The sequence below is a fragment of the Bos grunniens genome, chromosome 12, assembly GCF_055505025.1.
Source record: "Bos grunniens cultivar Pamir isolate PY7600 chromosome 12, Bosgru_T2T1.0, whole genome shotgun sequence".
Taxonomy (NCBI): Eukaryota; Metazoa; Chordata; class Mammalia; order Artiodactyla; family Bovidae; genus Bos; species Bos grunniens.
The window spans coordinates 69,307,381-69,329,141 of record NC_141176.1 but is presented as its reverse complement, the minus strand read 5'-3'; the positions used below and the strand labels follow the sequence as shown (position 1 = coordinate 69,329,141).

Sequence of the window (21,761 nt, the reverse complement as noted above, 5' to 3'; positions counted from 1 at the left end):
AGCCAGCCTGTGCCATCAAAAAGTACTGATATATTATTAGTGCTTATTTACAGTTCACCTGGGCTTCTCTGGTGGTTCAGATGGTAAAGAATCCACCTGCAATGCAGGAAATGTGGGTTCCATCCCTGGGTTAGGAAGATCCCCTGGAGGAGGGCATGGCAACCCACTCCAGTATTCTTGCCCGGAGAATTCCATGGACAGAGGAGCCTGGCAGGCTTGAATTCATGGGGTCTCAAAGAGTTGGACATGACTATGTGACTAACACACACACACACACACACACACACACACACACACACACAATTCATCCTGCCTAACCAACCTGCAGGTACAGATGCGGTCATAGTACTGGTAATAACTCAAAGTTTTTACCCCAATTCAAAGTCTTTTGCCCCAACTATTTATCGAAGACCTCAGCAATCAGAAAGAATCTTGCCTAGCTGCCTGGGGGTGTTTCGTATATTTTCAGAGAAAAAAATCTTGGATTGCTGGACGCCACCATTGGAACGTGGGTCTACCAGGCTTCTCTCATCTCCTGCTTGGCCTCATGGGTTCTGCCATAGTTCCACGGGGCACTGACATGGGTACATTCAAGTTGTCAGGGTGCTGAGCGTTTCTGTGTTCTATGGAGGAGACCTGCCGATGGGTTCCAGTTCTTCTAGTGCTATGGTATAAAATAACCCCCTGGGAGTAGAATGGAAGTGCACCATCATCTCACATTTAGGACTGGGCTGGATCCCCTGATGGCAGAGATTACTGACACTCAGAATGATGGGCCTTGTTCAAAACCCCACCTGGATGCTATTAAATCCTGACTGTGAGATGCGGTCTGACACAGTGGTTCAGAGCATAAATTCTGGTGCCATTGACCTTTGGCCTTGCCACTGACCCCGTGGAAATCATTAAATCTCAGTTTCCTCACCATAAAATGGGGATGATAATAGTATTTCCCTAACAGGATTGTTGTGATCATTTAATTGCTAATATATGTAACAGATATATACATGACCATGTGTAAAATAGATAGCTAGTGGGAAGTTGTTGTATAACACAGAGAGCTCACTAGGGTGAGATGTGGGGGTGGGAAGGAGGTTCAAGAGACAGGGGATATGTGTATACTTATGACTGATTTATATTGTTATATGGCAGAAACTTGAACTCCGGGAGTTGGCGATGGACAGGGAGGCCTGGCATGCTGCAGTCCATGGGGTTGCAAAGAGTCAGACACGACTGAGCGACTGAACTGAACTGAACTGGCACAAACTGGCACAACTATCCCCCAATTAAAAATAACATTATCCTCCAATTAAAAATATAAATAAAAAAACAAAACAGAAGCTGGTACATGCTAAGCTCTAAAATGGTATTTGTTATATGACTTTGTCAAGTATTTGTCATATATAAATATTCTCAATTTTTATAGTTTATTGATTTTTTAACTGAAGGATAATCGCTTTACAGGATTTTCTTGTTTTCTGTCAAATATCAACAAGGATCAGCCATAGGTACACCTGTGTACCTGTGTCCCCTCGCTCCCATCTCCCTCCCCATCCCACCCCTCTAGATTGTTACAGAGCCCCTGTTTGAGTCATACAGCAAATTCCCATTGTCTGCCTATTTTACATATGGTAATGTAAGTCTCCATGTTATTCTCTCCATACCTCTCACCCTCTCCTTCTTCCCACTGACCACCTTCCCCCGCCCCCCTTGTCCATAAGTCTGTTCTCTATATCTGTTTCTCCACTGCTGCCCTGCAAATAATTTCATCAGTACCATCTTTCTAGATTCCATATATATGCATCAGTATACGATATTTATATTTCTTTTCTGACTTACTTCACTCTGTCCAATAAGCTCTAGGTTTGTCCACCTCATTAAAACTGACTCAAATGCGTTCCTTTTTACGGCTGAGTAATATTTTCTCATCGTCTCGATAATTTAGTACAGAGAAACAAATGGGATCAATTTATTAAAAGGAAATGTATTTTTCATGTTCCCAGCCATTTGGAGGCCTCTGAAGTTGTGTTTAACATGACACACTTCACTTTGGCACCAAGTCCTGCAAAGGTGAAGGAAACGCTCCCTCCCCTGGCAATGAGGCTGGAGTGACAGAGGTAGGTCTCCCTGTGACGTGAGGGAGGATCTAGGGCGAGATGGAAAGTAACGGCAAAAACCGAGGAAAGGAACCTGTGTTAATTCTCTGGGGCTGTCACACCAACGTTCCCCAGTCCTGGTGACTATCGTCTGATGGTTCTGGAGGCTAAAAGTCCAAGATCGTGGTGTCGGCAGTGCTGGCTCTTTCTAAGGGCCCCGAGGGTGAACGTGTTCAGTGCCTCTTGCCTTGTTTGGGTGGTTTGCGGGTGCCTCTGTGTGTCGAAGCAGTACCTTGATCTCTGTCATCTTCACGAAGGGTTCTCCCTGTGTGAGTCTCTGTCCAAATGTCCCCTTTTTATAAGGACACCAGTCATACTGGGTGATGGCCCACTTGAATGACCTCATTTTCACTTAACTGTTACATCTTCCCAGGTGGCTCAGTGGGAAAGCATCCTCCTGTGATGCAGGAGACACACGTTCGATCCCTGGATCGGAAAGATCTCCTGGAGAAGGGAATGGCAACTCACTCCAGTGTTCTTCTTTGAAATTCCCATGAACAGAGGAGCCTGGAGGGCTACAGTCCATGGGGTCACAAAGAATTGGAGACAACTTAGCGACTAAACAACAGACAACAAAAAATTACATCTGCAACAACCCTATTTCCAAACAGGATCACATTCTGAGATACTGGGGTTAGGACTTTATTTTTGGGGAATACAACTCAACCCTTAACGAAACCCTGCTGGCATTTTCTGGAAACAGCCACTGAGGATGAACCAAGAGAAGATTCTATTAGTTCTTTGGTAGGGAGAAAGGAACCAGCTCTGCCCAGGAGCTTAAATTGGAACAGAATCTTCCTTTTTTCGTGGAAGGTGATAGGACCATGCAGCCAGCGGAGTGATGCTGGCTTAGCTTGTCTTATCTCATCTCGGTGCTCAGGACTCCTACCCCATATGTCTGAGGGTCCCAAGGCCACTGGTGAACGGACCCGGCAATGGTCTGAGCTGACCCAGGATGGCTGAGAGCTGGTGGAGGCTGATGGCTGGCCCCGGTCCTGGATTCCCTGCAGCCTCACACCCTTCTCATGTGGAGCAGACAGAAGCCATGCCCACAGGGGCTCACTGGCATCCTGTCATGCTTTGTGCAGTGATACTTTTCCTTGCTGAGCCCTCTGAAGGTGCTGCCACCCACTGAACTTCCAGGGCCTCCGAGGAGCTTTGCTGGGTTCACCACAGCTTCCGAGAGAAGCGAGCCGCCAGCAGTTCTTGGTTACAGGTTCCAACCGCCTAAGCCCCAGTCATAGCTGGTTTTGAGTTTTTCTCTGAAAGGTCTTTCCTGGATAGTACAGTCTGGAAGGAGATCATCTTGTCCTCAGATAAAGGGGGAGGGGGTCAGCTCATTCTGTTGCTGTTATTGTTTGGTCGCTAGGTTGTGTCCGACTCTTTGTGACCCCATGGACTGCAGCACGCTCCACAGATGGATTCCCACCTCCTTTTTCTTTTTCCTTCTCCCCTCCTTCCCAAGTGATTTCCAGCTATTGTATACTCATCTTGTACACACTAGAGCTGTATCCATGAGACATTAGTGTTATCCAATCACTCTGATCTGGGCTTGAGGGACATGAAAAGTGATTTTTTAAAACTGAAGTTTTTAGAACACTTTTCTGGAAAATTAAAATAAGGTGCAGTCATTTTTGCCCAGCTAAAGGAGCAGGAATATCTACAGAAGAGGAGGGAATGGGCTACCGTGTGTCCATGGCAGAGCCAAGGGGGTTCCACTGTAGGAGGGTGGTTAATACAGAAGAAGGAACTGATCCCTTCTCTGAGGCCAGGGGTGAATGTGTGTCTGCTCACAAGGGGGCTGCTTGGAAATGGCCAAGTTGTAAAACCTCAAACGGGGGCCTGGCCGGTGTGTGTGTGTGGCGGGGTGGATGTGACAATGGAACCTTTAACAAAGGAACTGTTGTTTTGCTTCCTCAAGGAATTAGCCAGCCCTTGTAGCAGTGGTAATATTAATACATTCACTTTGAAGTTGGAAAGCTAAGATCCTCCACTCCTGGCTATGTGGTCACAGGTGACTGCACTTGGGGGACAAATAGAGTTCATGGACAAGATCTTGTATCTCCTCTCTGCTCCTTCCAAGGCACAAAACATGTATCCTGGACTATGGACCTTCACACACCCCTCACCATGGGGCAGGTTGAGCAGTTGAGTGCAGCTCAGCCTTAATCAGAAAAAACAAGGACTCTGTTCAGAAGGTCAGAGTTGAGTCCCAGCTCTGCTGGTGGCTGCATGGTGATGTAATCTTTGCTAAGAAGTCTAATTTCTTTGAACTCATCTATGAAAAGTAAGACAATGTCTGCCACCCAGGGTTGTTGTGAGCTGCAGATAAAATCGCTTATGTACAAATGAAATTGCAGGTGTTGACACACCCTGCCAGCTAGGAAGCACCTCTATGTAGGTGACGGCTGGCACTGTGTGTTATTACGGTTTTATTATTTAGCACTGAATTTACAATGGGTCCATCAAGGAATAATAGCAGTGGATAAGCAAAATGTCATATATCCATGCAACAGAGTATTATTCAGCCATAAAAAGAAATGTCCTGATATATGCTATAGTGTGAATGAACCTGAAAAACATTGTATTAAATGAAAGCGATCTTTTACCCAAAGACTACATATTATGTGATTCAGTTCATATGACACGTCCAAAATAGGCAACTCTATAGAGACAGGGAGTAGATTAGTGTTTGCTTAAGGCTCGGCAGAAGGGAGGGTGATAGCTAGCGGGTATGGGGGTTTGTATAGTAAAGAAAATATCCTAAAGTTGATTGTGGCATTGGTCGCACAACTCGGTGAATGAGCTAAAAATGGAAAGTTGGACACTTTCAATGAGTTCACTGAATGGCATGGGAGGAATTATATCTCAATAGAGTTGTTACCTGAAAAACAAACAGCAGCAGTTGGAATTACCCAAGGGTTCTGAATGTGAAACATTTTTGTACTCATTAAGAGGTATCTGGGTTCCTCTATTGACCGTATAGCAGCTAACCTTGATAGGCACCTGTGTGAAATGCCAGGCTGTCTGTTTCATCCTCACTACAAGTTCTGGTCCCCAGTTTAGAGATATGGGGACAAGTAAAGCTCAGAGAGGTTAAGCCATTGGCCCTACATTACAGAGCTAGTGAGTCACCATGTTGGAGTTTAAAGGAAGGTGGATTCTCCATCCTACACTTCACCTCCCCTCGTCTACCTTGAGAGCATATGTTGCAAGGTTTGGGACTCTATTTTGCCTCTGTGGGCTTTCCACTAAATTTAGATGGCTATGGCTAGTCCTACTTAAATATATACCATGTAATATGCCTTCATGGGAAAAAAAAAAAAGCAGAGTCTAACTTTTTCAAGGAACTGTTATTTGAAGAAGGCATAAACTCAGCAGCAGCAACTCCATCTGACTTTGCTGCTGGACTTATATTTGACCTTGAGATCATTCCAGGAAGGTGCCCGTTTCTCAGTCTTTTCTTCCCCTTCCTAGAAAGCCAGAGTTTCAGATATTATTAAAAGCATATGGGGGCTTCACTGATGGCTCAGTGGTAAAGAGTTCGCCTGCCAATGTAAGGGACATGGGTTTGATTCCTGGTCAGGAAAGATCCCTCATGCTGAGGAGCAGCTAAGTCCCTGGGCCACAACTCTCGAAAGCCTGTGCTCTAGAGCCTGGGAGCCGCAACTACTGTGCCCACGGGCTGCAACTGCTGAAGCCTGTGCCCTAGGGCCCACGGTCTGCAACAAGAGAAGCCACTGCAGGGAGAACCCCACTCCCCACAACTCGAGAAACCTGGGCAGCGATGAAGACCCAGCACAGCCAAAAATAAATAAATACAACTATATTTCAAAAAGGCTATATGTGTATCTGTTTTCAGTGGGAAAAAAAAAGGGGGTCTGTTAGGTCTATTAACTAGGGAATCATTTAACATTTTAGTAAGATTTGGGGGCCCAATGTGGTTTTGTGATGTAACCTGTTGTGAATACGGAAGGCATTCCTCAAGGCATCTACCGTTCCCGACACTCCAGATTATATTCCCCTTTGACGCTGGGTCAAGGCAGTTTCCAGCACGGTGGCAGGCCTTACCACCAGAACAGATTAATTTTGTCATTACCCTTTCTCAATTTCTGCCTTTGACCAGAAAAAAAAGAGGTTAATTGTGTGCCATTTCTCAGGAGAATGAGGTATCAGCATTTTAATTCCTGATATTTTATGAATTGTGGGCAGCTAATTAAAACTTAAAGATTAGAGGAGCTATTTTGGCTAAGAGGCCTTTTGCAGGATTGTGAAATGGAGAGAACAAAGGGTTGTCTTTTCTTTTTATTCCGACAGCTTAAATGAAACTTCAGGCTGAAATAGAGCCCTGAATTGTTTTACACACTGAGTATTCATTGTATTGATTCTAATTTTAATTTTGCAGTGAGTGGTGCAGCATCTGAAAGCTGTTGAGGGGTGAACACTGAGATTGTCAGGCATGTTAAGCAGCAGGATTTGTGTTTGGAGGCTCCGTGTGACCCTTCTTGACTTCTGAGAGACATCTTAAAGTCAGATAGGAACCATTTACAGATTCTATTAGATGTCCGTAATTGCCATCTTAGAACTCAATAGGAATTTAGATCTCTTCTGTTCTCCCTCATAGTTAACTGTTTGAGTTGCTCTTTGGCTGATTAATGGATCTGCCACAAGCATTGGATTTTTCTTGGTTCCTTGGCTACCTGGTTGGCTTTCAGGCTATTCCGTTTGTTTGAACACCACTGACATCACCGAAACCCACATCTTTTGGGATGTGAATCAAGGAAGCTGCTTGCCCCTACCCTGTGTGTACATGTGTTGCTCAGTTACTCAGTTGTGTCCGACTCTTTGCGATCCGTGGACTGTAGCCCGCCAGGTTCCTTCGTCCATGGGATTTTTCCAACAAGAATACTGGAGTGAGTTGTCAGTTTCTACTCCAGGGGATCTTTCCAACCCAGAAATGGAACCTGGGCCTCTTTCGTTTCCTGCATTAGCAAACTCTTTACCACTGCACCACCAGGGAAGTGCAGCCCCTAGCCTATTTTGTGCAAACTAGAAAAGGCTTCAGCGGATGCAGTCACCACAGACACTGTTCCCACCGATATAGCTTGGAAATTCAAGTGCGGATGGATTTTAGTTCCTAGCCACCTCCTGAGTATGTTTCTTTGAGCAGGGCAGAAACCATGCAACAGGTTACAGTGGCCATGATTCAGATGACTCTTCCTTAAATTCCTTAACCACATGTCTCAGTATGCTTCTTGATGTAAAACAATTTCTATGATGGGATCAGATTAGATGAGACTGAAAAAGTGTCCAGATGAGAACTCCTTAGATGCAAAACCAGGCTGTGCTCAGTTTTCATATCTCGAATCTCCTAGTTTTTCCTTCTATGCAAGTTAAACACACAGCTGCTAGGGCTAAGAAATCACCAGATAGAATCATGAGGGGGCAAAGGAGAAAGGACTTTCCATCCAATCGGAGGCATGTTGAAAGACCCTGAAGCTCAAAGGAATTTGGTGCATTCTAGGAACTGAGAGTCCCTTGGACTGCAAGGAGATCCAACCAGTCCATCCTAAAGAAAATCAGTCCTGAATATTCATTGGAAAGACTGATGCTGAAGATGAAATTCCCAATACTTTAGCTATCTGATGTGAAGAGCTAACTCATTTGAAAAGACCCTGATGCTGGGAAAGATTGAAGGCAGGAGGAGAAGGGGATGACAGGGGATAAGATGGTTGGATGGCATCACCGACTCAATGGAGATGAATTTGAGTAAACTCCAGGAGCTGGTGATGGACAGGGAGGCCTGGTGTGCTATAGTCCATGGGGTCGCAAAGAGTTGGACACAACTGAGTGACTGAAATGAACTGAACTGAACTGAGGAATTGAAATAAGAAAGAAGCTTAGAGATTAAGGAGAACCATGGGGCAAGAAGAAACTGCAGGGAGGGGAAGAGGGCAAATCATGATGGGGGTGGGAGCCTTTGAGTCCCTGCTAAGTTTTGGAACTTTATCCTACAAGGAACTGGAATCCATCCTGATAATTCAGTTTTAAGCATAGACATGAGATGGTCAAACTTGTCTCCTAAGCAATAACTCTGATCATGAAAGATGAACCACTGGAGGGCAGCAGGAGTGGCTGTAGGAGATCCATGCAGCGGCCCCAGTTCAGGCAACAGATCATAGTGAGTGGAACGTGGGCATTGGTGGAAAGTAGGTAAAAGCAAACAGTTTTGAGAAAGCTAAGAAATTGAAATCAACAGGACTTGGTGATGGACTGACCAAGGCATGAGAGGAGAAAAGTGCCGAGGATGACTCCTGGGTTTCCAGCATGAGACACTGGAGAGTATGAGTGCCATGTCCTGAGCTGTGGAACCCTGGGAAGTGGGTTCGGAGAGTGAGATCCTGAGATCAGTTTTGGATGCATTGGATTTAAAGTGCCCATGTGTCTTCCATGTCGAGTTGGCACTTATTAATAGATACATATGCGAGTTGCCTCTGTGTCCCGGTGCTGCGTCGCTGTGGATCCCTTGCTAGTCCTTCAGCCAAGATGCCCGAGGAGACCCAGGCCCAGGACCAGCCGATGGAAGAGGAGGAGGTGGAGACTTTCACCTTCTAGGCGGAAATTGCCCAGTTGATGTCACTGATCATCAACACTTTCTACTCGAATAAGGAGATTTTTTTGAGGGAGCTGATTTCAAACTCGTCTGACGCCCTGGACAAGATCAGGTATGAGAGCTTGACCAATCCCAGTAAGTTAGATTCTGGGAAAGAGCTGCACATTAATCTCATACCGAACAAGCAAGATTGAACCCTTACCATCGTGGACACCGGCATTGGGATGACCAAGGCCGATTTGATTAATAACCTGGGCACCATCGCCAAGTCCGGGACCAAAGCGTTCATGGAGGCTTTGCAGGCTGGCGCTGATATCTCCACGATTGGCCAGTTTGGTGTCGGGTTTTATTCAGCCTATTTGGTGGCTGAGAAAGTGACCGTCATCACCAAACATAACGATGATGAGCAGTATGCCTGGGAGTGTTCTGCAGGAGGGTCCTTCACAGTGAGGACTGACACAGGAGAACCAATGGGATGTGGAACAAAGGTTATTCTGCATCTGAAAGAAGACCAGACTGAGTACCTGGAGGAGCGGAGAATAAAGGAGATTGTGAAGAAGCATTCTCAGTTCATTGGTTATCCCATCACTCTTTTTGTGGAAAAGGAACGTGATAAAGAAGTTAGTGATGATGAAGCAGAAGAGAAGGAAGACAAAGAGGAAGAGAAGGAGAAAGAAGAAAAGGAGTCTGATGACAAGCCCGAGATAGAAGATGTTGGCTCAGATGAAGAGGAGGAAGAGAAGAAGGACGGGGACAAGAAGAAGAAATAGAAGATCAAGGAGAAGTACATCGATCAAGAAGAGCTGAACAAGACAAAGCCTATCTGGACCAGAAACCCTGATGACATCACTAACGAGGAGTATGGAGAGTTCTACAAGAGCCTGACCAACGATTGGGAGGATCACTTGGCGGTCAAGCATTTTTCAGTTGAAGGACAGTTGGAATTCAGAGCCCTTCTTTTTGTCCCAAGACGAGCTCCTTTTGACCTGTTCGAAAACAGAAAGAAGAAGAACAACATTAAGTTGTATGTTTGCAGAGTATTCATCATGGATAACTGTGAGGAGCTAATCCCTGAATACCTGAATTTCATTAGAGGTGTGGTGGATTCTGAGGATCTCCCTCTGAACATTTCCCGTGAGATGTTGCAACAAAGCAAAATTTTGAAAGTTATCAGGAAGAATTTGGTCAAAAAGTGCTTGGAACTCTTCACTGAACTGGCAGAAAATAAGGAGAACTACAAGAAGTTTTATGAGCAGTTCTCTAAAAATATTAAGCTTGGAATACATGAAGATTCTCAAAATTGGAAGAAGCTTTCAGAGCTGTTGAGGTACCATACTTCTGCTTCTGGTGATGAGATGGTTTCTCTCAAGGACTATTGCACAAGAATGAAGGAAAACCAGAAACACATCTATTACATCACAGGTGAGACCAAGGACCAGGTGGCCAACTCGGCCTTCGTGGAGCGCCTCCGGAAGCATGGCTTGGAAGTGATCTACATGATCGAGCCCATTGATGAGTACTGTGTGCAGCACCTGAAGGAGTTTGAGGGGAAGACCTTAGTGTCAGTCACCAAAGAGGGCCTGGAACTTCCAGAAGATGAGGAAGAGAAAAAGAAACAAGAAGAGAAAAAGACAAAGTTTGAAAACCTCTGCAAAATCATGAAGGATATTTTGGAGAAGAAAGTTGAAAAGGTGGTTGTGTCAAACCGGTTGGTGACATCCCCGTGCTGCATTGTCATGAGCACATACGGCTGGACAGCAAACATGGAACGGATCATGAAGGCTCAAGCCCTGAGAGACAACTCCAAGATGGGTTACATGGCTGCCAAGAAGCACCTGGAGATCAACCCTGACCATTCCATCATTGAGACGTTGAGGCAAAAGGCAGAGGCTGACAAGAATGACAAGTCTGTGAAGGATCTGGTCATCCTGCTGTACGATACAGCTCTCCTGTCTTCTGGCTTCAGTCTGGAGGATCCCCAGACACATGCCAACACAATGTACAGGATGATCAAACTTGGTCTCGGTATTGACGAGGATGACCCCACTGCTGATGACAGCAGCGCCGAGGTCACTGAGGAAATGCCACCCCTGGAAGGAGACGACGACACGTCCCGCATGGAGGAAGTGGACTGAGCGCTGCTGAGGGTCGCACGGCTGTGTTCAGCGCTCTGTCTCCATTCCCTCCAATGTGTTTTCAAGTATTTCTTTATTTTTGTTAACATTTAAAAATCTGTATGGCATGACAACTGCATAAGGGGAGGATAAGATTTCTTTATACTAAGTGTGATACTGTGATACTTTTAGCACTAAAGCAGAGCTAGTTGTTTTTTCCTAGTTTCATGTTGGCTTATTTTAACAGATGGAAGTAGTTGCCGTTTGTTTTAAGGTGTGTATGTAACCTCTGTTAACTTTGTGGTCTGAAGTGTTTAGCTATCAAGCGGATTCTTTAGTAGACCAAACTCTTCTGTCACTGAAATGTTCTGAAGTATATACCTTGATGTTTAAAAGAAACACTTGTCACAGCAAGTTTTCATCTGCTGGGATATACTTTTTAAAGCTTCCATCCCCTGTAGTTATGACTGCATGTGCCAGGCCTCTAGAAGTTAGTGTCTTAAGCTGAACCAACTTGACTGGAGTCATTGTCCATACATAGGGCTTGTTTTCCAAAGAAAGATATTGTTTAGAGTAGCAAAATTATAAGTCTGCCCAGGCATGTTGTAAAGCCGCTGGAAAGGTAACTTGGAGCAAGTTTTGTGAGTGGAAATGTAGTGCTCAAGTCACATTCTGCTTCAAAAAGTTGTAACAAATACAGATGAATTAAAAGAAAAAAAAAAATAGATACATATGCTCTGGCACATGACTGAGGGGAAGTAGCATGGAAGACCCAGTTGGGGCACACAACAATTTTTAGTGGTGTGCTACTAAGTCTGCCTGGCTGAATGACTTTTCTGCAGTAACACTTGGTTTCTCAGGTTCTGATGCAGAGATGGTTAATGGTTAGGTTAATGTAGTTGTTGTTCAGTCAGTCATGTCTGACTCTTTGCAACCCCATGGCCTGCAGCATGCCAGGCTTCCTTCTCCTTCACTATCTCCCAGAGCTTGCTCAAACTCATGTCCATTGAGTCGGTGATGCCATCCAACCATCTCATCCTCTGTTGTCTCCTTCTCCTCCTGCCTTCAATCTTTCCCAGAATCAGGGTCTTTTCTAATGAGTCAGTTCTTTGAATCAGGTGGCCAAAGTATTGGAGTTTCAGCTTCAGCACCAGTCCTTCCAATGAATATTCAGGATTGATTTCCTTTAGGATTGACTGGTTTGATCTTGCAATCCAAGGGACTTCCAGGAGTCTTCTCCAGCACCACAGTTCAAAAGCATCAATTCTTTGGTGCTCAGCTTTCTTTATGGTCCAACTTTCATATCCATACATGAAGGAAGTGAAAGTGTTAGCCACTCAGTCATGTCCAACTCTTTGCAACCTCGTGGACTGTAGCCTGTCAGGCTCCTCTGTCCATGGAATTCTCCAGGCAAGAATACTGGACTGGTTTGCCATGCCCTTCTCCAGGGGGTCTTACCAACTCAAGAATTGAACTCTGGTCTCCTGCATTGCAGGAAGCCACTAGGGAAGTCCATAGGAAAAACCATAGCTTTGACTAGATAGACTTTGGCAAAGTAATGTTTCTGCTTTTTAATGTGCTGTCTAGGTTTATCATAGCTTTTCTTCCAAGGAGCAAGTGTCTTTTAATTTCATGGCTGCAGTCACCATGTACAGTGATTTTGGAGCCCGAGAAAATAAAGTCTGTCAACTGTTTCCATTGTTTTCCTATCTACTTGCCATGAAGTGATGGGACTGGATGCCATGATCTTTTTTTTTTTTTTTTTTTTAAATGTTGAGTTTTAAGCCAGTTTTTCACTCTCCTCTTTCACTTTCATCAAGAGGCTCTTTAGTTCCTCTTCACTTTCTGCCATAATGGTGATATCATCTGCATATCTGATGTTATTGATATTTCTCTCCCAGCAATCTTGATTCCAGCTTGTGCTTCATCCATAATTTAGGGTGAAGAGTAAGTCAGCTGTCTCTGGACAGAGAGAAAAGCAAGGGGATTTTGGGTATATGCAATATCATACTGGAAAATGGAATTTAGAGTGGATAGGGAGGGACGAGAAGACAAAAAGGAAAGTGGAGAGGGAACAGGGAAAGCCAGTGAGCTGAGGATCTGGTGGTCCCATAAGACTAATGTAGCATCAGGTGACAAATAGTGGTAACAAACATAATAAGATGATGTTTACAGGTTCCAGGGCTTAGAACCTGTTACCTTTGGGGGCATTATTCAGCCTACTAGAGTACTTCCACAAGGAATTAGGAAGAATGGGAAGCTGTGGTCACAGAGTTGGTTATTTACATGTTTTCATGACTTCACCTCCAGAATTAAAGAGTTGTCATTTTTGGAAGCAATGCAGGTTCAGGTGATGGGAAAGCCAAGAACAGGACCATGAGGGTGGTGGCTAAGCTAGAGAAAAGGAGGGATTTATTGGAGATGAGGTTGAGGAGATTGGAGCCTGGATACCAGATGGATGTTCACACAGACCTTGAAGTCACTTTGGACGATGGCTGGAAAAGCAGTGGTCAGTTTCCAGGTCCACAGAGAATTAGGAAATGCAATTGTAAGTCAGAAAAGTATAGAACAAGAGGAGATATTGGAGTGTGGAATAAAACTCAAAGAGCACAAGAGAAATTGTCTGGAAGCTATTTCCAACATACATCATTCTCTTCAATCCCCTATTTCACACTTATTCTCTTGTGATTTTGCAAATGATCACATTTTGGGCAGAAACATTAGAAGCTACATAATTAGTATGCCTTGACATTTATTTGCCACAGTTAATCTTTGTATAAACTTTGTTTTTTAGCACACACTTTTGATATTGGTTTATTTTGTCTTTCTTTGAATGATCTCATAAATTGGTTGGTATCAACACGGATTGCTTTTATAGAAGTATTCTTTTGAAAAGATTTTTTGTTCTCCCCATTGCAAATGACACCAGCCATGGAATCTTGGACACAAAGAAGCATTGCTTAGTTCCCTTCACTTGAATCATGTGCTTTTCATCAGGCATATTTCTCTTCTGGGGGCAGTTATGGGAGGGTTCAAATTTAATGTGGAAAACAGTCGACTCAGTTGTACCTCAAGCCCAGTTCTCTCAGTTTCCCTCTCCACCCACCCACACGCGACCACCATCTCTTTCTCCTTTGGGCTAATCTGGGCTCACAGTACCTGCCAAGGACACTAGATCAGCACATCCCTTTCCATACATCAGATCAGATCAGTCGCTCAGTCGTGTCTGACTCTTTGCGACCCCATGAATCGCAGGCCTGGTTAATAGGAGGCTTGGGAGCTGCTGGAACCAATCGAATCTGGTCTCCAAGTCCTGGTTTGAGAGATGAGGGTGTTTGCATGGTTACAGTGGGTGGCCAGCATCCAGGAGCTCAGGTCGCTGTGTGTGTATTAGTTGCTCTGTCGTGTCTGACTTTTTGCGATCCCATGGCCTGTCTATGGAATTCTCCAGGCAAGAATACTGGAGTGGGTTGCCATTGCCTTCTCCAGGGGATCTTCCCAACCCAGGGATCGAATCTGGGTCTCCTGCATTGCAGGCAGATTCTTTACCATCTGAGCTACCAGGGAAGCCCTGGCTTGCTGCAAATCACTGCCTTATTTCCAAGCCACTGTGGATGGGACCCTCCTCTTTCTCATTTCCCTCTCTACAGTGTCTCTCAGAAAAGCCATTGTTTCAGGCCCATGACTCTCACATCTGTCCTTTAGCTCAGAGCTCCGTCTTGTGGTCTGGATGCATAGGCCAAACATCCCACCAGAAGGTCACACAGCACACCTTGACTCAGCTTTTCTTCCCCAGCCAGTTTTCCAGGCGAGCACGGGTTACCATGCTGTCTATGTAGCTGCAGGCCACTTCTCAGGCACCCCCTGCAGGCTGAGCCCAGGCATTCCTGAAGTTCTTGAGAATCGAAGTAGCTTCTCTTCTGGGTAGCAGCTCTAGAGCTTCCTAGCATCACTGCTAGCCATTCTTGAGACTTCATAAGCCTCTAGTTCCTTGTATTCAGGGCTTCCCTGGTGGCTCAACGGTAAAGAATCCACTTGCCAATACCGGAGATGCGAGACTCCAGTTCTATCCCTGGGCCAGAAAGATCCCCTGCAAGAGGAAATGGCAACTCCCTCTAGTATTCTTGCCTCAGAAATCTCATGAACAGAGGAGCCTGGTGGGCTACAGTCCATGGGGCTGCAAAGAGTTGGACACGAGTTAGCGACTAAACAACAACAAAAACTATAGATTAGGGAGGACCTGGGGAGACTGTTAGGAGCCTATTAAAAGATGGCAAAGACGGCGATGCATGGAAATGGAACACAGTGGGAGTTTCGAGAGACACTGAAGAAGTAGAAGGGATAGGGGTTGGTCCATAGGGTTTGGGGAGGATGTGAGGGTGGGAGGAGTAAGGGAGGAGCTACAGGCTGCTGGTCTGCTTTGCCAATAAAGGTTGATGCTACACAGGCAGCCCCTTGAAGAGCAAAAACCGCTTTTGTGAAGAAGATGTGTTTGCTCGGGACATGGGAAGCTCAAGTTTGAAAAAGAAACAGATACATATGGAGAAACATATTTGAGCATCATCAGTGTAAGGCAGTAAAAATTAGAATCAGAAAAAAATTTTTTTTAATTAAAAAGTGAAAATAAATAAATAAATAAAATCAGAAAAATAAGAATCATCTATCTGTGCCCAGAGCAGCTCTATCTAGTAAGAATATAGTGTGGGTCACATAAGTAATTAAGATTTTTCTAGTAGCTGCGATGAAAAGTAAAAATAAATGGGCCACATTAATTTTAATAATGTTTTATTTAACTCATTATCCAAAATATCATCATTTCAATGTACACTCAATAGAAAAATTATTAATGAGTTTCTTCACTTGCTTTTCTTTCTACCTGTGTGTGAGTGCTTAGTTGCTCAGTCATGTCCAATTCTTTGTGACCCTTTGGACTATAGCCTGCCAAGCTCCTCTGTCACGGGATTTTTCAGGCAAGAATACCAGAGTGGGTTGCCATTTCCTTCTCCAGGGGATCTTCCAGACTCAAGGGTCCAACCCACATCTCTTGTGTCTCCTGGATCTCCTGCATTGCAGGTGGATTCTTAACCCACTGAACCATCAGGGAATCCACTTTATACCTATAGTACATCCCATTTTGGACTCATCATGTTTTAAGTGCTTAGTAGTCCTGTGTGACCTATGGCCACTGTACTGGACAGGGCAGGTGGAGAGCATGACTCCATTTTGGCTACATAATATAATCACTTGACAGACTTTTAAATATCCTGATGCCCAGATGCACCCAATCCAGTTATATCAGGATATTTGAAGTGGGACCCAGGCATTAGTACATTTTTAAAAGCTACCCATTAATTCCAATATGAAGAGGATCAAAGACATAACCCTGGAGGATGGTATGGAGAGTAAGGGAGTAGTGGAAAGGTGAATGGGAAAAGAGACCGTAGAGAGGCCAGAAAAGAGGAGGGAATCAGCGAAGAGGGTTATTTTAGAAAGCAAAGTGGAGGACTTCAAGGAGGAAGCTGTCATGAGTAATCTTGTTCAGTGGATTAGCACCAGCTCAAATTGTATCACTGATGTCCTTGTCAAGAACAACTTTAATTTACTTTTTCAACAGATTTGTATTGAGTGCCTGCAATGTGCCAGGCCATGTGGTTCCTGACTCAGTGAAGCATACGGTGTAATGATCACAGTAGAAGATATTTTTAAGCACTTATTTAGAAACTTGGCACTGCTTAAGAATTTCCTGTGCATTTACCCGCTCACGTGATTCCGATAGCAACCTGCATGAGGTGGTTGCTATCTAAGCGATTCTTCCCTTGTACAAATGGGTTAGGGTTAGTTGGCCAGATATTATGAGCAAATGTATGATTGCTGCCTCATCTGTGTCAACTCATTGGGCTATTGAAGGATTAAAGGAAATAATCCATTAAGTAGTCTGCTCAGTGCCTGATATGTCTTAAGAACAAAATGTTAGTTGTTACCAGTAATTAGGATAATATTAGCTTCTCAGGAGCCACAGGAGACCTGGGTTTGATCCCTGGGTCAGGAAGATCCCTGGAGAAGGAAATGGCCACCCACTCCAGTATTCTTGCCTGGAGAATTCCATGGAGAGAGGAGCCTGGTGGGCTATGGTCCATGGGCTCATGAAGAGTCGGACATGACTTAGCAACTAAACAACAACAGAGACAGCTTCTACCACCAGCATGATACATAACAACTACTGCTACTGCTGAGTCACTTCAGTCGTGTCCGACTCTGTGCGACCCCATAGACGGCAGCCCACCAGGCTCCCCCGTCCCTGGGGTTCTCCAGGCAAGAACACTGGAGTGGGTTGCCATTTCCTTCTCCAATGTGTGAAAGTGAAAAGTGAAAGTGAAGTCGCTCAGTCGTATCTGACTCTTAGCGACCCCATGGACTGCCACCTACCAGGCTCCTCCATCCACGGGATTTTCCAGGCAAGAGTACTGCAGTGGGGTGCCATCTCCTTCTCCGACATGACAACTAGTAGTCATTATTTTTTCCTCATGTCATTATGAAATGTAGCATGCTGTGTACATTCTGGACACTGACTGAGATTTGACTATGTAAGTTACGTGAAAAACATGTAAAATGACTGAAGAGTAGAATATAGGAACCTTGATGTAAACACTTTTTCTTTTGTTAGTTCCTTCAATCATGAATGATGACAAAGACAGAGACTAAAACCTGTAGACTCTTGACTGTAAAATTAGAAGAGGCAAATTAAAGCTGAGCTAATATGTTCTAAGGGTTTGAATAAAAATAGTCAATATAGCAGAAATATGCAAACTCCACCTGCTGTTCAAAAGCATGCTGTCCTTGGTATGGGAGGAGACAGAATAACTGAGAAGAGACTCTTTTATAGCTTAGATCAAAAGTCCTGCGCATGTTAAATTGTTGGTGGGAGGTTGAAAGACCATGAGGTCCAATCTTAGAATGCCAAGTAAGGTTTTTTATTTTTAAGCTTTTAATTTTGAAATAACTTTTTAAATTTTTGGCTTTCACTGGGTCTTCATTGCTGTACCGGGGCTTTCTTTAGTTGCGGTGAGTGGTGGCTACTCTTCACTGTGGTTCTTGGGCTTCTCATTTCAGTGATGTCTCTTGTTGTGGAGCACAGGCTCTAGGCCCTTGGGCTTCGGTAAGTTGCAGCACACGGGCCCAATTATTCTCTGATGTGCGGGATCTTGCTGGGCCAGGGATCGAACATATGTCCCCTGTATTGGCAGGCGGATTATCAACTACTGGACCAGCGAGGAAGTCCTTTGAAATAACTTTAGATTTGTATAAAAGTTGCAAAAAAGAGTAGAAAGACTTCTGGAATGGCTTACCCTTATGTGACTATCTTATATAGCCATAGGAGAATGATCAAAACTAGGGAATTTACATTGATACAATATTAACAAATCTAGAGACCTTATGTGAAATTTACCAGTATTCCCTCTACTGACTGATCCCACAGGACATTTAGTTGTCTTGTCTCTTTAGTCTCATCTGTGACAATCCTCAGTCTGTCTTTGTCCTTCATGACTTTGAAATTCTTGAATGTTTATTTTCCAGATAAAGAATCCAAGACTCAGAGAGCACCATAAAGTAAGGTAATAGTAAAAACTCTCAATGTGTATCTGTCTTATTTTCTTTTTTATAAAGAGATTAAAGTTAGGTAAGAATTTTTGGCAAGAGTACCATCTGAGTAATCCTATACCCTTCTCAGTGCATGATATCAGGAGGTACAAGACATTGGTATGTTTTATTCTTATCACTGGTGAAGCTATTTAATAAATTTGATCACTTAATTAATTCAGTAGCTTATGTGTATTTCAGGTTTGTTTTCTCCTTTACAATAAATAAATACCTTCTAGGAAGCTACTTTGAGTTTATGCAAATATACTACCTTTCATCACGCAACAACTGCTATCAGTTCAGTTCAGTTCAGTCGCTCAGTCGTGTCCGACTCTTTGTGACCCCATGAACCGAAGCACGCCAGGCCTCCCTGTCCATCACCAACTCTTGGAGTCCACCCAAACCCATGTCCATTGAGTCAGTGATGCCATCCAACCATCTCATCCTCTGTCGTCCCCTTCTCCTCCTGCCATCAATCTTTCCCAGCATCAGGGTCTTTTCCCATGAGTCAGCTCTTCGTATCAGGTGGCCAAAGTATTGGAGTTTCAGCTTCAACATCAGTCCTTCCAATGAACACCCAGGACTGATCTCCTTTAGGATGGACTGTTTGGATCTCCTTGCAGTCCAAGGGACTCTCAAGAGTCTTCTCTAACATTACAGTTCAAAAGAATCAATTCTTCGGCGCTCAGTTTCCTCACAGTCCAACTCTCACATCCATACATGACCACTGGAAAAACTATAGCCTTGACTAGACGGGACTTTGTTGGCAAAGTAATGTCTCTGCTTTTGAATATGCTATCTAGGTTGGTCATAACTTTCCTTCCAAGGAGTAAGCGTCTTTTAATTTTATGGCTGTAATCACTATCTGCAGTGATTTTGGAGCCCAGAAATATAAAGTCTGCCACTGTTTCCACTGTTTCCCCATTTATTTGCCATGAAGTGATGGGACAGGATGCCATGATCTTAATTTGATGAATGTTGAGCTTTAAGCCAAGTTTTTCACTCTCCTCTTTCACTTTCATCAAGAGGCTCTTTAGTTCTTCTTCACTTTCTGCCATAAGGGTGGTGTCATCTGCATATCTGAGGTTATTGATATTTCTCCCAGCAATCTTGATTCCAGCTTGTGCTTCCTCCAGCCCAGCGTTTCTCATGATGTACTCCTCATATAAGTTAAATAAGCAGGGTGACAATATACAGCCTTGACGTACTCCTTTTCCTATTTGGAACCAGTCTGTTGTTCCATGTCCAGTTCTAACCGTTGCTTCCTGATCTGCATATAGGTCTCTAGAGGCTTGTCAGGTGGTCTGGTATGCCCATCTCTTTCAGAATTTTCCACAATTTATTGTGATCTGCACAATCAAAGCCTTTGGCATAGTCAATAAAGCAGAAACAGATGTTTTTCTGGAACTCTCTTGCTTTTTCTATGATCCAGCAGATGTTGGCAATTTGATCTCTGGTTCCTCTGCGTTTTCTAAAACCAACTTGAACATCTGGAAGTTCACGGTTCACATATTGCTGAAGCCTGACTTGGAGGATTTTAAGCCTCACTTTACTAGTGTGTGAGATGAGTGCAATTGTGAGATAGTGTGAGCATTCTTTGGCATTGCCTTTCTTTGGGATTGGAATGAAAACTGACCTTTTCCAGTCCTATGGCCACTGCTGAGTTTTCCAAATTTGCTGGCATATTGAGTGCAGCATTTTCACAGCATCATCTTTCAGGATTTGAAATAGCTCAACTGGAATTTCATCACCTCCGCTAGCTTTGTTCGTAGTGATGCTTCCTAAGTCTCACTTGACTTCACATTCCAGGATGTCTGGCTCTAGGTGAGTGATCACCCCATCATGATTATCTGGGTCATGAAGACCTTTTTTTGTACAGTTCTATGTATTCTTGCCACCTATTCTTAATATCTTCTGCTTCTGTTAGGTCCATACCATTCCTGTCCTTTATCGAGCCCATCTTTGCATGAAATGTTCCCTTGGTATCTCTAATTTTCTTGAAGAGATCTCTAGTCCTTCCCATTCTGTTGTTTTCCTCTATTTCTTTGCATTGATCACTGAGGAAGGCTTTCTTATCTCTTTGCTATTCTTTGGAACTCTGCATTCAGATGCTATGGAATTTGTCTAATAGTTACTTTCGATTTACAACATTCTTTGTACATTTATGAATCAAACTCTATGGTCTCTCTCATGCTATTTATTTATTTAGACTCATGAATATTTATTTACTCTGTGGGTTATAGTGATAGTGAAGTTGCTTAGTCGTGTCCGACTCTTTGTGACCCCATGGACTGTAGCCTACCAGGCTTCTCCGTCCATGGAATTTTCCAGGCAAGAGTACTGGAGTGGGTTGCCATTTCCTTCTCCAGAGGATCTTCCCGACCCAGGGATTGAACCCAGGTCTCCCGCATTCTAGGCAGATGCTTTACCGTCTGAGCCACTAGGGAAGTCCTGTGGGTTATAATGCATTACTATTATAATGTATTGTGTTACTTAACTTGTTCTGATTTTGACCCCTAGGGGCTTCTTTTATCTGTTTCTTATGTCCTTTTGGCATACCACATCATTTTTTGAGCACTTTCTGGCACTACAAAATGTTTCAGGCTCTGCTTTTTTTTTTTTTCTGCCCCAACCCTGGAATCCACTATTTTCCTATGAACCCTAGTTGGGTGCCTACCTGCAGTAAAGCTTCTAAGCTCACTCTGAGAAGTGAACAGAAATCGAATAGTGCTTTCCAAACAGTCTGAGGCATTGACAATAGAGTGTGAAACTAGAACAGATGATTTTGGCTGACAATTACATTAGCCAAACACAAGTATCATATTCTATGAAAGTAGCAAAGATCACACCATTTTACAGTAGCATCTTTTGATTCTGCAGCTTGTAAATTGGGCTTGGATTAGGATAGCCTAATGTTTTATTTTTCGCTTTCACTCTGATAAATGAGCTCATCAATAAAGGCCACACAAACAAGATGGAAAGAAAATATTTATGTCACTTATGCATAATCAACAGCACTCATTTTACAGATAAGAGACAAATGTGTAGTTCATCACTCTAGTGGTTATGAAAACCAGGGTCACCAATCTACAATTGTGTAAACAATTTAAAAAAAGAGAAAACATGGATATGTACCTGTATTTGTTTCTTAGGGCTGCCGTAACAAATGACCACAAACTGGGTGGCTTGTAGCAACAGAAATCTATTTTCTTATAGTTGTGGAGGCTAACAGTCTGAAATGAA

At 43.8% G+C, this 21,761-nt stretch overlaps 1 protein-coding gene and 1 pseudogene across 1 annotated transcript; both read left to right on the top strand.

The window, feature by feature from the left end:
• Positions 1-8,990: 8,990 nt before the first annotated feature.
• LOC147361850 (heat shock protein HSP 90-alpha A2-like) lies at positions 8,991-9,769 on the top strand. Its single transcript, XM_086330206.1, has one exon. It carries the CDS (start codon positions 8,991-8,993, stop codon positions 9,534-9,536), a length of 546 nt encoding a protein of 181 aa, XP_086186332.1. The 3' UTR covers positions 9,537-9,769.
• On the top strand, positions 9,671-11,033 carry LOC147361849 (heat shock protein HSP 90-alpha pseudogene; annotated as a pseudogene).
• Positions 11,034-21,761: the final 10,728 nt, after the last annotated feature.